The following is a 19,926-nucleotide window of genomic DNA, read 5'->3' as shown; positions in this document are numbered from 1 at the left end:
TAGATATATGAATATATATTTATATAAAAATAATATATATATATATATAGGATGAAAAGTTATACACTTTAATTTTAGAAAACATAAAACAAAAATATAGTATCAAATATTATATTCAATAAACTCTTATTTATCAAAATAGTTTAGAATCTATAATAATCTCACATTTTAAACAAAAAAAACATAATCGATTCAAAAACTTGTAAAATTGACAAAATGTAAGTTTATATTTACTTTGGAACCAAATTAAATTTCATAAGTTTAGACTTTAGAGGCTAATTATAATATTTATTAGAAACAAAAATATTATTTTAAAAAATATTTAATTACAGTATTTTTTACTATTTTAGTCAACATACCGTCTAGAATCCGTACAGGCGTCCGCGTAGACCGCATAATGTCCGCCTAAACGCTATTAGGCGTCCGAATTATTTAAAACCGCCTAAATTACCGCATAGCTAAAATTCGAGACGCTCGGTCACTGCATAGCGTATAACCGCCGCCTAGACATCCGCGTAGGCCGCATTTTAGAACACTGGTATTTATCCAATATATGCCGAAAATTTTAATATCAAAAACAGTATTTAATAATTATCTACCAAGAAAAAGGATTTTATTTTATTTTGTTGAGACCATCGTCGTCCTCAAGTTTCTATTAGGGTTCATAGGAGACGAAGGAACAGAGTAAGTCACTGTCTTCTTTTGTGATCTCTTCTTACTGTACGATTTTGAAACGAATCACTTCGTAAAAAATACTGTCTTTGTTTCACTTCTGTCGCCTTCCAATCTCTCTAATGCTTTTCCTGGTATGTCTGGTTCCTTTTCATGGTGTAGGTTAATCGAGAAAGCATTGAGATTCCCTTTCTCTAACATTCGTCTCTGGTTTTCCAAAATCTAATGGATATAATCAGTCACTTACCTGACGATGTGCGAACTATGCTTTTGTCCAAACGCTTCAAGTCTCTCTGGATGTATGTACCAAAACTTGAATATGATGATACCACTCACTTTCCTAGACCTCGGTATGATTATAGAATATTTCGGCAGTTTGTGGACAGATCTTTGATGTCATTCAAAGGTCAGGTTCTTCAAAGTCTGTATCTCAGACTAGGTAGAGGGTTCACAGGTGGAGATGTTGCGATTTGGGTTAGAAGCGCGTTGAAACGTGGTCTAGTTGAGCTGAAACTCGAATATTCGTACGATTACAATCCCAGGCCTCAAATTTTTCCAACAAGTCTATATACAACATGTGAAACGCTTGTGGTTTTACAACTTGTAGATATTGATTTGAATGTTCCTGACCTTGTTTGTCTAAGGTCTCTCAAATCTTTATCCCTCAAATATGCGAATTACTCTGACCCGCATTCTTTAGTTAGACTTTTGCTCAATTGTCCTGTTCTTGAAGACTTGTTCATACTAAAAGGACCTCATACCAATGGTCTGATTTTCAAGATTGTAGTGCCTTCCTTGAAGAGTTTATCTTTAGATTATCTTGGAATGAAAGAACTTGAGCTAGTTGCACCTTCTTTGAGATACCTGCACATTTTAGATCGTTCGCCTGGCCTTTTAGTTAGCAAGGGTTTTAACTTCAGTCAGGTGGTTAAGGCCAATTTTGATATTATTCTTAGCGGACCCGAGAAGCTTCTGCATTCTCTTGCTTCAGTCGAGCATCTTCGTTTATGTTTATCAGCTTCAGAGGTAACTTTTTGGTCTCTTTGTTATTATTCTTTCAGCCTTAAATCTCTCTGTCTTTGAGTTTCTCGTATCCTTGTTATGCAGGTTGAGTATCCTGTTGGTATTTGCTTCCATAGACTCAAACATTTGGAGGTATGTACATGCAAATCAGAGTGGTTCGATTTGTTCATGCATCTGCTCGAAGATTCACCTACCTTAAAGGTTATCAAAATCAATCAGGTGTGTTTTGTTCTTTATCTTCTTGAGTCAGATTTGTGTTATTTCCGCATAAAATGATCCAATGATTTACTGAAAATTGCAACCCTATTGATTTTATATTAGTGTCATCCCGCTGCTAAGGTGCGGCCTTATTGGAATCAACCGAGCTCTGTTCCAAGATTTATGTCCTCTAATCTTGAAATTTTGGAGTGGATCAAATACGAAGGAGTGCAAGAAGAGCAAGAGCTTGCGACATATATCTTGAAAACCGCGGTTTGTCTAAAGAAAGCGAGTTTCATCGCTAAATCCAATGATGACAAGACGAAACTGCAGATGCTTCAGGAGTTATCCTTGTCGCGAAGGGCCTCATCCACGTGTGAGCTTCTATTCAGCTGAAATATTCATGCTAATCAGTGATCACTCTTAGATCAAAAACATGTCTTCTTCTTGTGTTTTATTTTTTATTTTTCTGATGACAAATTATCTGATTCCACACTCTTTAAAAGTGACAGTATAATTTTTTCCTTTTCTCTTTTTGAGTTTGTTAAAGTTTGTAACGTTACTTAGTCATTGCTTTATTAGCGTCATTGTTTTGAAATTATTTAGTAGTGTCTAACTGCGCTAATAGAGAAAGGGTTGAATTTTCTTCTATAAAAAATACTCAAAATAACACATTTGACCATGACGCTAAAACAATGTTTAACCTAAACCTGAAAAAATGTAATTAAACTAGTATAATTTAAATTGTACGATTTTTTTTTCTATAATCAATAAGTAATTGTGTTGTACTTACCTACGTAAACCTGGTGAAGTTAGGGCTTTAGTCATATCAATTACTAGGTTGGGCCAAATTCGAGTTGGGGTTTGTATCTTTGTATATCAATATATATTTGCCCAAATGTTTAACTTTAATCAATGAAACTATTACTGACCAAATTGGGTTTACCATCGCCGCCTAAGTTTTCCATTAGGGTTGAAGAGACCACAAGGGACAGAGTAAGTCTTACTGCCTTCCCTTGTGATTTCTTCTTGTTCCATCGTCCACCAATCACTAATCAGGTTTGGCCTGAAATTCTTATCGTAATCTCTTGTCCTTGAGTTGATTCGTCTCTAGTTTCGGGACTCTAAATGGATAGAATCAGTCACTTATCTGACGATGTCATATTGAAGATCTTGTCATGCCTTCGGACAAAAGATGTTATGCGAACTATGCTTTTGTCTAAACGCTTTAAGTCTCTCTGGATCTCGGTGCCAAGACTTGAGTTTGATGAGCTCACTCACTTTCCCGACCTTGGGTTTTGGGGATCTGATCAAGATGATTATGGGACTTTTCGACGGTTCGTGGACAGATCGTTGATGTCACGCGAAGGTCATGTTCTTCAAAGTCTGCATCTCAAGTTAGGTCGACATTGCACAGATAATGATATTGAGATTTGGGTTCGAACCGCGGTAAAACGTCGTCTGATAGAGCTGAAAGTCAAATACGCGTTAAAACATGGCAGGCAAGGTTTCTTGCCAAAGACTCTTTATACTTGTGAAACACTTGTGGTCTTAAATCTGGAGAAGGGTTGTTTGGATGTTCCTGAACTCGTTTCTCTAAGGTCTTTGAAAACTCTAACCCTCAAATCTATGAAATACTCTAACGAGAATGCTCTAGTTAGACTTTTACCCAATTGTCCTGTTCTTGAGGACTTGTTGATAGAAAAAAATTGTTACCATCAGACATTCCCGCTGGTTTTCAAGATTGTGGTGCCTTCCTTGAAGAAGTTATCTTTGCTTGACGCTGGAATCACAGAACTTGTGATAGATGCTCCTTCTTTGAAATACTTTCACATTGTAGATCGTTCTGGTGGCCTTTCATTTAGCGATAATATAAACATCCATGAAGTGGTAGAGGCTAATGTCGAAGTCATTCTTCTGAACCGATCCGAGAAGCTTCTACATTCTCTTGCTTCAGTGAAACACATTCGTTTGTGTTTTTCAGCTTCAGAGGTAAACTTTGTTGGTATTTTCGTAATTTGTTCTCCTAGCCTTATTGAGCATTATGATGTTGCTCGTTTGTTTTATACTGTCTCCTCTCTCCTGTCCTTTCTGAGGCAGGTTGTGTATCCTGTTGGTAGTAGCTTCCCTAGACTCGAACATTTGGAGATATGTAGTTGCAAATCAGAGTGGCTCGATCTATTTATGCATTTGTTCGAAAATTCACCTAGCTTAAAGGTGGTCAAAATCAAGAAGGTGAGTTTTATCATTAGTTCCATTGATCTATATTTGTTTTTAACGTTGAATTTTATATTCTTATTCTAATGCACTGTACATTGCTTATGGATTCATAGTGTCATCCTGATACGAATCCCCCCCCGCCCTCAGATGAAGAAACCTGATTCTGTTCCAAGATGTTTTTCGTCAAATCTTGAAACTTTGGAGTGGATAGGGTACGAAGGAACGCAAGAAGAAAAAGAAGTTTCGACATATATCTTGAAAACAGCAGCTTGTTTAAAGAAGGCGAGTTTCACAGCTAAATCGAATAATCCCAACAAGAAACTGCAGATGCTTCAGGAGTTAGCCTTTTCTCCAAGGGTTTCATCCACTTGTGCGCTTGTATTTAACTGAAAAGTTCATGCTGATCACTCTTTAGACCAAACCTCTTAAGAGGCTTCTCCTCAACAAGTCTTCTTTTCTCCCGTTCTTTTGACAAAACCATCTGATTCTGGCCCTTAAAGAGTGACAGTCACCAACTTCTTTTAGACTTTTGATGTTAAAAAGTTGCAAATTTTTTCCTTTCCCTTTGTTTTATTTATGCAAAGACTTTTGATGTTAGACTTTTGATGTTATAGAAGATTATAATGGTTGAAAAACAGGAGGAGGTGAACATAAAGGTTCACCCCTAAGTATTTTTCTTTAAAGTATCATTATTACTAAAAAAACAAATAGTATTATTTAAGGAAAAAGAATATTATGGTTATTAATAAGATGGTTTGAAAAAAAAAAAAAAGTTATTAATAAGATCATCGCCGTCCTCAAGAGTCATATTAGGGTTCATATGAGAGGCTCTGAGACTAAGGAACAGAGCAAGTCATTATTCGTCCCTTGTTGTTGTCTTCTCTTGTTATTCTTTGATTTATGAAACAAAACACTTCGAAAATCCCAACTTCGTTACTTTTATGCTGCAATAATTCGGAGTTTAATCATCTTTCAATCTCTCTAAGGGTTGATTCCTTTTCATGTGTAGGTTTTAGGTTTACTAGATTTCTTGAAAGTCAAGTAAGTGAAAATAAAAAACCCTTGTTTCCTTGAGCCTAAAGGGATTGTTTCCTATGGATAGTATCAGTGACTTACCTGACGAAATCCTATCGAAGATATTATCATACCTTCAGACAGAAGATGCTATGCGAACTATGCTTTTGTCTAAACGCTTTACGTCTCATTGGTTGTTGGTACCAAAACTCGAATTTAATGATAGAGATTATTGGGGATCTGATGGTGTTCTGAGTTTTCGACGGGTTGTGGACAGATCGTTGATATTACGTGAAGGTCTTGTTCTACAAAGTCTGTACCTCAAGTTATTTCGAGTGTACGCATATGATGATATTGCCATTTGGGTTGGAAGCGCGGTGAAACGTGGTCTAATGGAGCTGAAACTTGAAAACGTTCACAACTATGATGGGCGGGGTAGTTTTCTTCCGAAAAGTCTATACACTTGTGAAACACTTGTGGTCTTGAAATTGCGAAACGGTAATTTGGATGTTCCTGATCTCGTTTGTCTAAGGTCTTTGAAAACTTTATCCCTCAATTCTATGAATTACTCCAACCCTAGCTCTCTCCTAAGACTTCTACACCATTGTCCTGTTCTTGAAGACTTGTTCATACAACAAGCTTCTAATCGTTCTGCGCGCTGAGTTTCGAAATTATAGCGCCTTCCTTGAAGAAGTTATCTTTGCTTGGCTCATATGAAGCTTCTGGTGGAATCAAAGGACTTGTATTAGATGCTCCTTGTTTGAAATACTTGCAAATTATAGATCGTTCGGGTGCTTTTTCGGTTAGCGGGATTGTTAACGCCAATGCTGTGGTGAAGGCCAATATTGAGGTTATTCTCAGCCGACCCGAGAAGCTTCTGCATTCTCTTGCTTCCCTTGAGCATATTCGTTTATGTTTATCGGCTACGGAGGTTATTGTTCTTTCAGCCTTAATAAATCTCGGTCTTTGTGTATTTATACTGTCTCTTATATAGTATTTTTTTTTGTGTAGGTTGTGTATCCTGATGGTAACTGCTTCCATAGTCTGAAACGTGTGGAGGTTTGTACATGCAAATCAGAGTGGCTAGATCTGTTCATGCATCTGCTCGAAGATTCACCTAACTTAAAGGTTATCAAACTCAGTCAGGTGTGTTGTTTAATCAAATAGTACTAAATCCGTGATCTATATATATTTTCTTTAGCGTTTAATTTCAATTTCTATGATGAAACTGATGCATTGTACATTGCAACCTTACGGATTCTCAGTGTCATTATTATGTTAAAAATGCCCGGTCTCACTGGAATCAACCGGGATCTGTTCCAAGATGTATGTCCTCAAATCTTGAAATTTTGGAGTGGATAAATTACCAAGGAACGCAAGAAGAGAAAGAGCTTTCGACATATATCTTGAAAAACGCAGTCTGTTTAAAGAAGGCGAGTTTCACCGCGAATTCGTATAATGATTCCAACACGAAGCTGCAGATGCTTCAGGAGCACGAAGGATTTCATCCATTTGTGAGCTTGTATTTAACTGAATAATTCATGCTGATCATCACTCTCGGACCAAACCTCTTCAGATTCTTTTTGTCGTCAGCTTTTGCTCTGTTTCTTCTCTTCGTAGTTGATTTTTTTCTTCTTTGTTGACTTTCACCTTTACTTTGACGCTAGTTTGACTTCTTGCTTTACATAATTAAAAAATGAAGAATAAAATAAAATATTGTCTTGATAACAAAATTAAATAAAATAAAATAAAAGAACAGAAGAAAGAAAGAAAAGAGGGCAAATTTTAGAATTAGGGTTCTTCTTCAGTGTGACAACGGTTTGATTTCCTTGCCATTATCGAGTAACACAGCAACAGGTAAAGCCATTTCTTAATTCATTTAAAAAGCACCAAACTTTGAATTTTTATCCTTGGTTTCTTACTCAGGTTCATCATTTTGTCTCTGATTTTGTTCTCTCTGTGTTAACAGAAAAAGCTTAGGGAAGATGTCTTGAACACCAATATGGACCGTATCAGTTTATTACCCAATGATTTCCTATTGCAGATACTGTCATTGCTTCCTACAAAAGATGTCTTGAACACCAATGTTCTGTCTCAACGATGGCGGTATCTGTGGAAGTTAGTGCCTAGACTCGAGTACATCAACGTAGACAAGAATGCTGATTATGTGAGTTTTTTTGCGGTTTGTGGATAGGTCTTTGTTATCAAACACTGCACCAGTCTTAGAGAGTTTGCATCTCCAGTTAGGTAGAGAATGCAGCCAAGTAGATATTGGGTTTTGGATTAGAACTGCGGTGGAACGAGGCTTGCGTGAGCTGAATCTTGATTATTTATAGTTATACGATCGAAGACCCTATCAGATTGCCTCAGAGTTTGTATACTTGTGGAACACTCGTGGTATTGAAATAAAAACACGTATCTCTTGTGGATGTTCGGTTCCCGGTATGTTAAATGTTATTTGTTGTTATCTTGACTAAGATTTGTGTATATCCTCAAGATACTCAATCTCTTGTACTATATATGTGAGACCTATGATCAATAATAATCAAGCTTTCACAAATCTCTACATGGTATCAGAGCTTATCTGATCTTAAAACCTAAATTTTTTTTTTCTTTCTCTGCCTCCTCCTTTCTCCTTTCTCTAAATTTTTTTTTCCTCTTTGTTCTCCGTTTTTCTCCTCTGTTCGCAATGTCCAAAGACAGTTCTTCTGGCTCGGCTGAAACAGCCCCAATCTTCAACCCCTCCAGTCCTAAATCTGCGTTGATCTCCCTCAACATGTCCAACATCACCAAACTGACTCCGACAAACTTCATCACCTGGAGGCTGCAAGTTCGTGCTCTCCTTGAGGCACATGAGCTTCACTGGTTCATCGTTGATGAACCCTGTATTCCTGATGAAACCATCAAACCCTCTGATGGCCCTGCTGTTCCTAACCCAGAATTTGCAGCATGGCAGTGACAAGACAAGATGTTATACAGCTCTCTTCTTGGCTCACTCTCCCTTGCGGTCCAACCGATCGTTGCCAGAGCCACCACGTCTCTTGCAGTCTGGCAGATTCTCCACCGTACTTATGGGAAACCATCTCGTGGCCACATCAAACAACTCAAACAAGAAATCAAAAACATCACCAAGGATACCAAATCCATCAATGAGTACATGCGACTCATTGTTGACAAAACCGATCAGCTCGCTCTTCTTGGTGCAGCCATGGAACATGAAGATTTGCTTGATGTCATTACTGGTGGTCTTGGTGATGACTACAGAGCAATTGTGGAAATGGTCAATGGTCGTGATGTTCCTATTTCCATTGACGAGCTTCATGAGAAGCTCATCAACCGAGAGAATACCTTGCGTGGTGAAGAAGTCATCAACAATTCTTCCCCTGTCATGGCCAATAATGCTCAATTCCGCCAACAATCAGGACGTGGTGCATCCTCTGGCTCTCGTGGTGGCTACTCTCGTGGTGGTTACTCACCTTCTCGTGGCGGATTCCGTCCACCTCGTCCCTACCTTGGAAAGTGTCAGATTTGCGGAGTGCAAGGTCATGGTGCGAAACGCTGTCCGCAGTATCAACAGGGTGTCTCCAGTGCGTCTCACCAACAATTTTCTCCTCATCAATCAACCCCGTTTCGTGGTCTCGTACCATGGTCCTCTTCTGCTCCTCATTTGCCTCTTCCGTCTCCGCAATGGTCGAACCAGGCGCATCATACGACTGCAACACCTGCAAATTTGTATCCGTGGCTTCTTGACAGTGGTGCTTCGCACCATATCGCTAGCGACTTGTCCAACCTCTCTCTTCACTCTCCTTACACTGGGGGTGAAAGTGTGACAGTTGGAAATGGAGCTGCTCTCCCAATCACACATACTGGTTCAACTATCCTTCCCTCCAACTCTCGTCCCCTTCATCTTAATAATGTCTTATGTGTTCCATCAATACGCAAGAATCTTATCTCAGTAAACAAACTGTGCAAAGCTAATAATGTTATGGTTCAATTGTGTCCTTTTGCGTTTCAGGTGAAGGATCTCAGAACGGGGATACCTCTTCTCAGCGGCAAGGCCAATGAGGGAGTGTATGAATGGCCTATGAAACACTTTCCACCCCTCTCTGCGTTTTCCTGCACCAAATCCTCTTTTGCTGATTGGCACTCTCGTCTAGGACATCCACATCTTCACACTCTTCGTCATATGATTTCTCGCTTTTCTTTACCTATTTCAAATTCGTTGTCGTCTTCTCTTATTTGCAACTCTTGCTCTAGTAATAAAAGTCATAAATTGCCTTTCTCTTCCTCTACTCTTGTTTCAAAAGCACCGCTTGATATAATTTTCTCCGATGTCTGGACATCACCGGTTACATCGGTTGATGGTTATAAATACTACGTCCTCTTTGTTGATCATTTTACTCGGTACTCCTGGCTCTATCCACTCAAAACAAAGTCACAAGTTGCTCAAGTGTTTCCTCTCTTCAAGTCTCTGGTTGAAAACCGCTTCAAGACAAAAATCACCACCCTATACTCTGACAATGGCGGAGAGTATATCGCTCTCAAGAGTTTTCTTGGCATCAACGGAATCACACACCTAACGACACCGCCCCACACTCCTGAACACAACGGCATTGCTGAGCGTCGCCACGGTCACATTGTCGAAACCGGCCTTACTCTCCTCTCTCATGCGGGAATGCCATCAACATACTGGACGTACTCGTTTGCTGCTGCTGTTTACCTAATCAACCGTCTAACCACACCAAATTTGGCGAACACAACACCGTATCAGCTACTGTTCCAGACTACACCGAACTACACCAAACTTCGCGCCTTCGGCTGCCTCTGCTATCCCTGGCTTCGTCCTTATGGCCACAACAAATTCTCTCCAAAGTCCAAGCCGTGTGTCTTCTTAGGATACTCCTTAAGTCAGAGTGCTTACTTGTGTCTTGATGTCGCTAGTTCTCGAGTCTATGTATCTCGTCACGTCGAGTTCCATGAGTCTGTTTTCCCTTTTCATACACTTTCCAAAAACACTTCACTCTCGTCCCTTTCATTCACACCCTCCGACACCACATCCGCTTCCATTGCTCCAGTGTTTCATTGGCCAATCGAACAGTCCTCGAGCTCAGATTCTTCGCCTGCAACGACAACAACAACGACACAACCGACCACTACATCACCTCCTCTGGTGTCCTCTGTGTCACCTCCTGCAGCACATGCCTCTCCAGCTCCTCCTCCGCCAGTCAACACTCACTCCATGCTCACTCGGTCCAAGAACAACATTTCAAAACCAAACCCCAAGTATGGTCTCACTGCATTTCTCAAGGAAGTTGAACCTGAAAATCACGTACAAGCTCTCAAGGATGAGCGTTGGCGTCGGGCGATGAGTGATGAATACGAAGCTTTTGCTCGCAATGATACATGTGAGTTGGTCGACAGATCATTGGCCAAAAATATTGTTGGTTCGAAATGGGTCTATCGTGTCAAACGCCTACCAAATGGTGATGTCGAACGTTTTAAAGCGCGTCTGGTCGCTAAAGGCTTTCATCAGCGCCCAGGTATTGATTTTCATGAGACTTACAGTCCGGTTATAAAGCATGCCACAATTCGCATGGTTCTTGGCACCGCCGTTGCTCGTAACTGGCCCTTGAAGCAATTAGACGTTAACAACGCCTTTCTTCAAGGACCACTTGATGAAGAAGTGTTCATGCTACAACCACCAGGCCTTGTTGACAAAGACTATCCGGATCATGTTCTTCGTCTTAAGAAGGCGGTTTATGGTCTGAAACAGGCTCCACGGGCCTGGTACAATGCTTTGAAAGATTGTCTTCTCAGTCTTGGCTTTCGAACTCTGTTGCTGATGCTTCTCTCTTTGTCTTGCGTACTTTGACTGCGTATGTCTATATTCTGGTGTATGTGGATGATATAATTATCACAGGCTCCTCTTTGGCCGAGATCACTCGCATAACAACTCTTTTTGCTGCACGGTTCTCCCTCAAACAGCTTGGTGATCTCTCTTACTTTCTTGGTATGGAAGCTTCGCGCACCTCTGCAGGACTACTTCTCACTCAAACGAAATATATCACTGACTTGCTGCATCAAACAAAAATGTTCAATGCCAAGCCGGTTGCCACTCCTATGTCGTCTTCTCAGATTCTTACGTTGAGTACTGGAGCTGTTCTCTCTGATCCGACGGAGTATCGTGCAACGGTTGGTAGTCTGCAGTATCTAGGTCTGACTCGCCCTGACATTGCCTTTGCGGTGAATCGCCTATCTCAGTTTATGCATCGACCAACTGATGTGCAATGGGTTGCAGTGAAGCAAGTTCTTCGTTATTTAGCTGGCACTCCTCACAAAGGTATCTTCTTCTCGGCCACGACACCTATGTCACTTCATGCCTACTCAGATGCGGACTGGGCAGGCAATCGTGATGACTACACTTCTACAGGTGCCTACATTGTTTATCTTGGCAAACAGCCCATCTCTTGGTCCTCGAAGAAGCAAACCGGCGTCTCTCGTTCCTCTACTGAGGCCGAGTACAGAGCTCTGGCGAATGCAGCTGCTGAGGTTCGCTGGCTTACTTATTTAATGACTGAGCTTGGCCTCCACTCTCCACTTGTTCCGGTACTATATTGTGATAACATTGGGGCGACATACCTGGCGGCAAACCCGGTCTTTCACTCTCGCATGAAGCACCTTGCTCTTGACTACCATTTCGTCCGAGAACAGGTGCAGGCCAAGGCTCTTCGTGTGTCCCATGTTTTCTCAGCAGATCAGCTTGCTGATGCTCTGACTAAACCGCTACCTCGAACGCGATTTCTTCAGCTTATTTCCAAGATTGGACTCTCTTCCCGCCGTCCATCTTGAGGGGGCGTATAAGTATAGATAATGTTAAATGTTATTTGTTGTTATCTTGACTAAGATTTGTGTATATCGTCAACATACTCAATCTCTTGTACTATATATATGTGAGACCTATGATCTATCCTTGGTGATGTTTTTGATTTCTTGTTTGAGTTGTTTGATGTGGCCACGAGATGGTTTCCCATAAGTACGGTGGAGAATCTGCCAGACTGCAAGAGATGTGGTGGCTCTGGCAACGATCGGTTGGACCGCAAGGGAGAGTGAGCCAAGAAGAGAGATGTATAACATCTTGTCTTGTCGCTGCCATGCTGCAAATTCTGGGTTAGGAACAGCAGGGCCATCAGAGGGTTTGATGGTTTCATCAGGAATACAGGGTTCATCAACGATGAACCAGTGAAGCTCATGTGCCTCAAGGAGAGCACGAACTTGCAGCCTCCAGGTGATGAAGTTTGTCGGAGTCAGTTTGGTGATGTTGGACATGTTGAGGGAGATCAACGCAGATTTAGGACTGGAGGGGTTGAAGATTGGGGCTGTTTCAGCCGAGCCAGAAGAACTGTCTTTAGACATTGCGAACAGAGGAGAAAAACGGAGAAAAAAGAGGAAAAAAAAAATTTAGAGAAAGGAGAAAGGAGGAGGCGGAGAAAGAAAAAAAAAATTTAGGTTTTAAGATCAGATAAGCTCTGATACCATGTAGAGATTTGTGAAAGCTTGATTATTATTGATCATAGGTCTCACATATATATAGTACAAGAGATTGAGTATCTTGACGATATACACAAATCTTAGTCAAGATAACAACAAATAACATTTAACATTATCTATACTTATATGTTTTCGGTTGCTCAAAACGCTGCACCTGGTATATGTGGATTACTTAGACGATGAAACTCCTCAGAAGCTTTTATCAAGCTGTCCTGTTCTTGAAGTTTTGTTCTTGGATCGACTCGAGGGTGACAATGTGATTAGTTTCTCTGTTAAGGTGCCTTCATTACAGAGATTTATCTATGAGTCAGCATTGGAATCTGAAGAGTTGGTGCTAAGTGCGCCTTCTTTAAAGTACCTAAAGACTACAGATCGTGGTGAAAATTGTATGATTGAGTATATGCCTGAGATCGTAGAAGCACATGTCCATGTTAATTGTTGCAACATTGAAGATATTCTAATATCTCTTAAATCAGTAAACCGCCTCTCGTTATGTTTGATCTCAGAGGTAGTATGTATGCACTTGACAACATTACTGAGTTCCTTTGTGATCAGATCGAACTTGTGGTCTTTATTGAAGTTTTTGTTAACTTGTAATCGCAGCCTCAGTTTCCTACTGGTAGTATCTTCCATCAGCTTGTGCATTTGGAGCTGTGCACTTGTGAAACAATGTGGGAGGTACTTATGTCTATGCTCCAACAATCCCCGAAACTTCGTTCTCTCAAGCTTAACGAGGTAAATAAGAAAACTATGAAACGCTTTGCAGGTTTGGTTCTTTTTTTCTTTGTTTGTCTAATAAATCTATAATGGTGTCTCATAATGCACTCAGATCCATAGCGATCCTCCTGGAAGTCATATTTTTCACTGGGAGGAACCAAGCTCTGTTCCTGAAACGTTGATGTTCGTTCTTGAGACTTTAGAGTGGAGAAACTACAGAGGATGGAAGAAGGAAAGAGATCTTGCAACGTTTATCTTGAAACATTCAAAGCGTTTAAAGATTGCGATTTTCTCCTCGGAGACGACCAACTTGAGAGAAAAATATCATCTCATCACGGAATTGGCGCGTTTGTCCAGTGGTTCAGCAGAATGTGAGCTAGTTTTTGGTTAAATTTGATGAAGAGAATTGTTGAACAATAGGACATGCTTTATTAAATTGTGATAATTTAGACATGTTTTACACTCTTTCATCTGAGTCTTGCTCAAACTATAAATTTATTATGATTAATGTATAAAGATAACACAAAAGAGATGGACTTAACCTCAATTATCTCACTATTAATTTTGAGAGACAAAATAGAAAATTCCCAAAAAAGACGGCCTAGGTAAGCCAAGCTCCCATTCCTTATAAATAGGGAAATCGCATAACTAAGAAGGAGATCTGTAGTCAACTAACTCGGAAATTTAGCTATCTCGGCATTATCAAGAACGAGATCCGCAGTCAACCAGCTTGGACACTTTATATGGGGCGAAAATTATTTATTATTAATAATTTTAAATTTACATAATAAAAATATTAAATGAATATGATTTCCTATTTTCAATATCTTAAAAAAAACTTTTATTTAGTTTTAAAATATATTTAATTGTACATTATAAATGTTAAAAATGAAAAATATATCTAAGCGTATACTATTTAAACAAGAAACAACAAAAAAAGCATTAAAAACTGAAAGAACAAAATATTGAAAATCTCACCTTAGATGAGCATGGGGCACCTCAATACCAAATTGGCTATTAGATTAAACTGAACAAAAAAATATTAGATTATTTTTAATAAGTAGCATGGGGCACGCGCCCCACCCAATCTTCATGTAGATCCGCCCCTGTTATGAAACCAAGGGAGTAGTTAGGAACTTTGTGCATTATTAAGGATTTTGTTTTTCCTCAATAATAATTTTTTTTTTATCCGCCAAAAAAAAAATACTAATGTTCTAGTACTGTATATTGTTTTTTTTTTGTAACATGTGATATTATTAATAATTAAGAATTGTTGCTACAATAGTCTTCATGGAGGAAAGTAGATAAATCAAGTGGTACATAAAAATAATACATGAAGGATGTATTTGATGGGAGAGGGTTTGTTGCAAGATAGTCCGCAGCTTTGTTGTGTGTGCATCTGATCTAATTGGATGTCCTCAAATTTTGCTTTCCAATGTTGCATTTCTCTGAACCAGTTATGGATCCCAAAGTTGATGGTATTCCCCTGTAAGAATTTTGACTAGTTCTTGGTTGTCTCCTTCGAATATTACTCGTCGTAGACCTTTTGACCAGCAGTGCTCCATTGCTTGGATCAGACCCTGAAATTCACCTTCCAATGCGTTTTGTACACTCAGTCCTTTAGCTTGGCAAGCTCCTTTATAAGTACCTTTTTCATCTCTGATTAGCCATCCAGACTGAGGTTCCAAATTTTCATTCCTATACTGTATATTGTTTATGTAATTCAAAAACATAAGACATAAAAAAAAAGTAATACAATAAAAAAAAAAACTATAATTATTTAGCCATATCTAGGTTACATTTTTAGACATGCGTTACACTCCTTCATCTGAGTCTTGCTCAAACTATAAAATTAATATTTAAATATAACACAAAATAGTTAGACTTAATTCCCTCTATCTCACATTCTCACTATTAATTTTGAGGGACAAAATGGGAAATTCCTTAAAACAAAGACGAGCCCTAGGTAATCCAACCTCCCCTATAAATAAGAAAAACACATTTATCAAGAAGGAGATCCGCAGTCAACCAGCTCAGAAATTTAGCTACCTCGGCATTACCAAGAAGGAGATCCGCGGTCAATCAGTTCAGAAATTTAGCTACCTCGGCATTACCAAGAAGAATATCCGCAATCAACCAGCTCGAAAATTTAGCTACATCGGCTTTTCAGTTCCGGTCTCAAATCGGCATTATTATGAGAGTTATTTTGTAACTGCGGTTGCAATTAATACAAAAATCTCTATTTTCCATTAGAAGTTTAATTTTTGTGTTGGATATCTAGCATCAAATGATGGTCACCAAAAAAATGATGGCATAGTGTTCCAAGGTTAGCCATTTCTTACTCTCTTTTCATATGATGATTTTTTTTGGGTATTATCAATCTCTGTTTAATGGGTTTTGTTTGGATTTGATTAGTTAATGGGTGTTGTTTGAATTTGATTACAATACTTTGTTTTCTATAAACTGTTGTTACTTATGATATAATACATACTTGGAAGAAGAAAAAAATGGATCCTGATATTCTCATTTTTTGTTTAGTGTTGTCAGAAAAATCACTGGGTTAATTAAAAAGCTAGGAAAGTCATATGGACAGGATCAGTTTGTTGCCCGATGAGTGTCTGTTGCAGATACTTTCATCACTTACCACAAAAAATGTCTTGCAGACAAGTTTATTGTCGAAACGATGGCGGAATCTTTGGAAGTTTGTTCATAAACTCGAGTACATTTATTGTGATGAGAATGTTGATCATGGGAGATTTATGCGGTTTGTGGACAGGTCTTTGCTAGTAAACAAGGCTCCAGTCTTAGAGAGGTTGTGTTTTATGTTTTTTGGCCACCGCAATGACTTTGATATCGGATTTTGGGTTAGAACTGCAGTGGAACGAGGTTTAAGTGATTTCGAGTATTTTCCTCCCCTTTTTAATAATGAGGCTAAAAGTTTACCACAAAGCTTGTTTACCTGCGGAACACTTGTGGTACTTAAACTCACCAATGTATCACTTAAGGATGTTAAATTCCCGGTTAGTTTCCCGGTCCTCAAAACATTGCACCTTTGTTGGGTGATTTACTTAGACAATGAGTCCACTAAGAAGTTTTTATCAAGCTGCCAAATTCTTGAAGTCTTGGTCGTGGAGCGACATTATAAAGACAATGTAGAAAACTTTTCTATTACGGTGCCTTCACTACAAAAGTTAGTATATTCTAATAGAGCTTCTAGTAAAGGTTTGTTTGCGTTGAACGCTCCTTCTTTGAAGACCTTGGAGATTTTTGATGTCGATTACGAGTGTATTATTGAGAAATTCCCTGAGATCGTGGTTGCAAATGTGGAGGTTATCTATTGGAACACCGACAATATCCTCGGTTCTCTTACATCACTCAAACACCTCTCTCTATGTTTACCCTCAAAGGTATGTAAAATACTAAACATTTACAAAAATTTCCTTGAATATTGTACCTAGTTTCACATTATATTATCTTTATGAATCTATTTTGCAGTCGCGGTTTCCTACTGGCAAAATATTCCATCAGCTCGTAAGCTTAGAGTTTTGTTGCACATGTGATACAACATGGGCTCTACTCATGTCTCTTTTCAAACATTCTCCAAAACTACGAGCTCTCAAACTCAATGAGGTAAAAAACACTTTAACCCTTAAAAAAAGATTTCGGGTTTTTTTTATCAGTCATCATCTCTAATCTTTAGTACTGGACCAATGGTCTCAGAGACATTGCTGCAAAGATACTAAAGAAGCGAAATATTATTGGGATGAGCCAATATCTGTTCCTGAAAACTTGATGCTCGGACTTGAAACACTGGAGTGGAGAAACTACAGAGGATGGTATTCAGAGAGAAAACTCGTGACGTTTCTATTGGAACATTCAAGGGGTTTAAAGAGAGCGAGTTTCACACCGGTAGCCACCACTTTGAAGAAGAAATCTCGGATGCTCAAACAGTCGGGAGTTTTGTTTAGAGATTCAACATGTCAGTTTTTCTTTGGCTGAAAAAGTCTGAAACCCGTCAGGGATGATCCTTCTTAACTAGTTTTGTTGCATGAACTCTTTCTTAAAAACCATTTACTCTGTTTCTCTTCTTTAAAAACCATTTTCTCATGTTTCCATTCTTAAAACCATTTGCTCTGTTTCCATTCCTAAAACTCTTTGCTTTGACAAGAAACCTAAGAGGTTGTAAAGAAGATCTCTTAGTCTTATTCATCATGCCTTAAACGGCTTATATACAAAGTATACAGAGAACCTAGGTTACAGTCATAAACCGACTAAACAAGTACATACAAAAGCCCATGGGGCCTAATATCCCCCCTCAAGATGGAGTGTGCAGGTTACAAACACCCATCTTGATTAGAAAAGCGTCAAACTCTTTCTTCCCCAAAGCTTTAGTCATAATATCTGCAAGTTGATTATGTGTGGAAACATGAACTAGAGTAATGACACCACGCAAGACCTCATCCCGTATAAAATGACAGTCATTCTCAATATGCTTCGTACGAGCATGATAAACAGGATTCTTAGCCAAGCAAATCGCAGAGAGACTATCAGAATAAAGAACCGTTGAAGCAGAACAATCAATACCAAGAGCAGGCAACAATTCGCGAAGCCATAATATTTCCGAGACCGTATCAGCCATTGCACGATATTCAGCCTCGGCTGACGAACGAGAGACAACATCATGCTTCTTTGTCTTCCACGAGATCGGTGAACCACCCAGTTGAATGAGCCAGCCAGTAAGAGAGCGACGAGTTGCCTTACAGGAACTGTAATCAGAGTCACACCAAGCAGTAAGTTCCAACGATGTGTTAGCCCGAAGAAGGATACCCTGACCCGGACTGTTCTTCAAATAACACAAAACTCGAAGAGATGCAGTCCAATGCGCCTCCTTTGGCTTGCTCATAAATTGAGACAAGATATGAATCACATATGATAATTCTGGTCGAGTAACACTAAGATAGATCAATTGTCCCACAAGACGACGATAGTGAGTAGGATTATCATAATCATTTCCTGTAGCCACCGCCAGTTTGTGGTTCTGCTCCATAGGAAAACTAACTGGTTTAACACCAAGACAGCCCGTAGAAGTGAGAATATCAAGAGTGTACTTGCGCTGACAGAGATAAAAACCAGTAGAATTCCTGGCCACCTCAATCCCAAGAAAATAACGAAGAGGTCCAAGATTTTTCATGTGAAAACAATCGCTCAAATAGGCTTTGAATTTTTCAACCACAGCCGGCGAACTCCCTGAAATAATCAAGTCATCGACGTACACAAGTACATGAAGTGATGCAACCGTATCAGAAAATGTGAACAAAGAATAATCAGAAATATTCTGAACAAACCCGTATTCCTTTAAAGCAGACCCCAATTTTGCAAACCAACAGCGAGGTGCCTGTTTTAAACCATACAAAGATTTTCGGAGTCGACAGACCTGTGTCTTATCATCTGTCCTGAACCCCGGGGGAAACTGCATGTACACCTCTTCCTCTAGATCACCATGCAAGAAAGCATTGTGGACGTCCATTTGATGCACTTCCCAGTCATTAGAAACGGCATGTTGTAAAAACACCCGCAGTGTGACCATCTTAGCAACCGGCGCGAAGGTCTCATTGTAATCGATCCCCTCTTTTTGATGATTCCCATGAACAACTAATCTTGCTTTGTGGCGTTCTAATGTACCATCCGAATTATACTTGAGTTTGAACACCCATTTACAGCCCAATGCTTTCTTCCCAGGAGGAAGAGTACCAACAGTCCACGTACCACGGTCTTCAAGAGCAACTATCTCATCTTGGACCGCATCTCTCCAGTGTTCATCAAGAATAGCTTCATTGTAGTTAGTTGGCTCATACCCGGAAGTGATGGCCAAAAGAAATGCTTGATAAGGTTCTGAAAAACGAGAGCTGGAAAGAAACTCATCAATCGGATATGGCGTTGCAGAAGGATACGGGTGATGGAGAAGAGTAGTCACATAATCCGCAAGCTTAACCGGAGGTTTCTTGGTGCGATATCCCTTACCAAGTTTTTCAGGACTCGACGGGAGAGACGGTGACGAACTTGAAGAGGAGTTCAAAATAGGGGATGTTGGAGTCGAAACAGGGGACGTAAATAAATCGGTGGAGATCTCATCTAAAAATGTAGCTTGAGAATCCGGAGAAATATCATCAACAGGAGTAACAGAGATCGGAGAATCGAGAGTAGAGGAAGGGTCTGGTGCGGAGGTGTTGTCCACGACACAAAAATCATCACCATCAGGTTCGACAACCGGAAACAATGGAGAAGAAATGGACGGTGAGGACAATGGAGCTGAATCAATCCCACTGGTAGTGAAAGGAAATGCAGCTTCGTGAAAAATGACATCACGAGAGACCGACACAACACCGGTATCAAGATCATATACACGCCATCCTTTCTTTGCAAATGGATAGCCTAAAAACACAGACCGCTTACTCCGTGGGGCAAACTTATCACCTCCATGTTTTTGGTTGTGAACGAAACACAAACAACCGAACACGTAAATGTTGCAAAGGC

General features: G+C 39.6%; 2 protein-coding genes and 3 pseudogenes across 3 annotated transcripts; all 5 read left to right on the top strand.

Annotated features, from left to right (window-relative positions):
* Positions 1 to 600: 600 nt before the first annotated feature.
* Positions 601 to 2,494, top strand: LOC104733170 (FBD-associated F-box protein At5g56380-like). Of its 2 annotated transcripts, XM_010452779.3 has the most exons (4): positions 601 to 684; positions 835 to 1,698; positions 1,780 to 1,914; positions 2,017 to 2,491. In XM_010452779.3, the coding sequence occupies exons 2-4, from the start codon at positions 898 to 900 to the stop codon at positions 2,287 to 2,289; spliced, it is 1,209 nt and encodes a 402-aa protein (XP_010451081.2). In that variant the 5' UTR covers positions 601 to 684; positions 835 to 897; the 3' UTR covers positions 2,290 to 2,491. The 2 variants fall into 2 exon arrangements, with proteins under 2 accessions (XP_010451081.2, XP_087334152.1); XM_087478026.1 differs by lacking the exon at positions 601 to 684 and having other exon boundaries at positions 692 to 1,698; positions 2,017 to 2,494.
* A 401-nt stretch (positions 2,495 to 2,895) lies between these two features.
* LOC104733160 (FBD-associated F-box protein At5g56380-like) lies at positions 2,896 to 4,670 on the top strand (annotated as a pseudogene).
* Positions 4,671 to 5,207: 537 nt separating this feature from the next.
* On the top strand, positions 5,208 to 6,661 carry LOC104755686 (FBD-associated F-box protein At5g56380-like; annotated as a pseudogene).
* Positions 6,662 to 7,111: 450 nt separating this feature from the next.
* LOC104755660 (FBD-associated F-box protein At5g56370-like) lies at positions 7,112 to 13,783 on the top strand (annotated as a pseudogene).
* Positions 13,784 to 15,371: 1,588 nt separating this feature from the next.
* LOC104755652 (FBD-associated F-box protein At5g56370-like) lies at positions 15,372 to 17,519 on the top strand. The gene is made up of 4 exons (XM_010478079.3): positions 15,372 to 15,718; positions 15,931 to 16,799; positions 16,888 to 17,022; positions 17,113 to 17,519. The coding sequence occupies exons 2-4, from the start codon at positions 15,978 to 15,980 to the stop codon at positions 17,389 to 17,391; spliced, it is 1,236 nt and encodes a 411-aa protein (XP_010476381.1). The 5' UTR covers positions 15,372 to 15,718; positions 15,931 to 15,977; the 3' UTR covers positions 17,392 to 17,519.
* Positions 17,520 to 19,926: the final 2,407 nt, after the last annotated feature.

The sequence above is a fragment of the Camelina sativa genome, chromosome 2 (assembly GCF_030686135.1).
Source record: "Camelina sativa cultivar CO46 ecotype springtype chromosome 2, ASM3068613v1".
In the NCBI taxonomy this organism is placed as follows: domain Eukaryota; kingdom Viridiplantae; phylum Streptophyta; class Magnoliopsida; order Brassicales; family Brassicaceae; genus Camelina; species Camelina sativa.
This window is presented reverse-complemented; position numbering and strand designations above follow the sequence as displayed.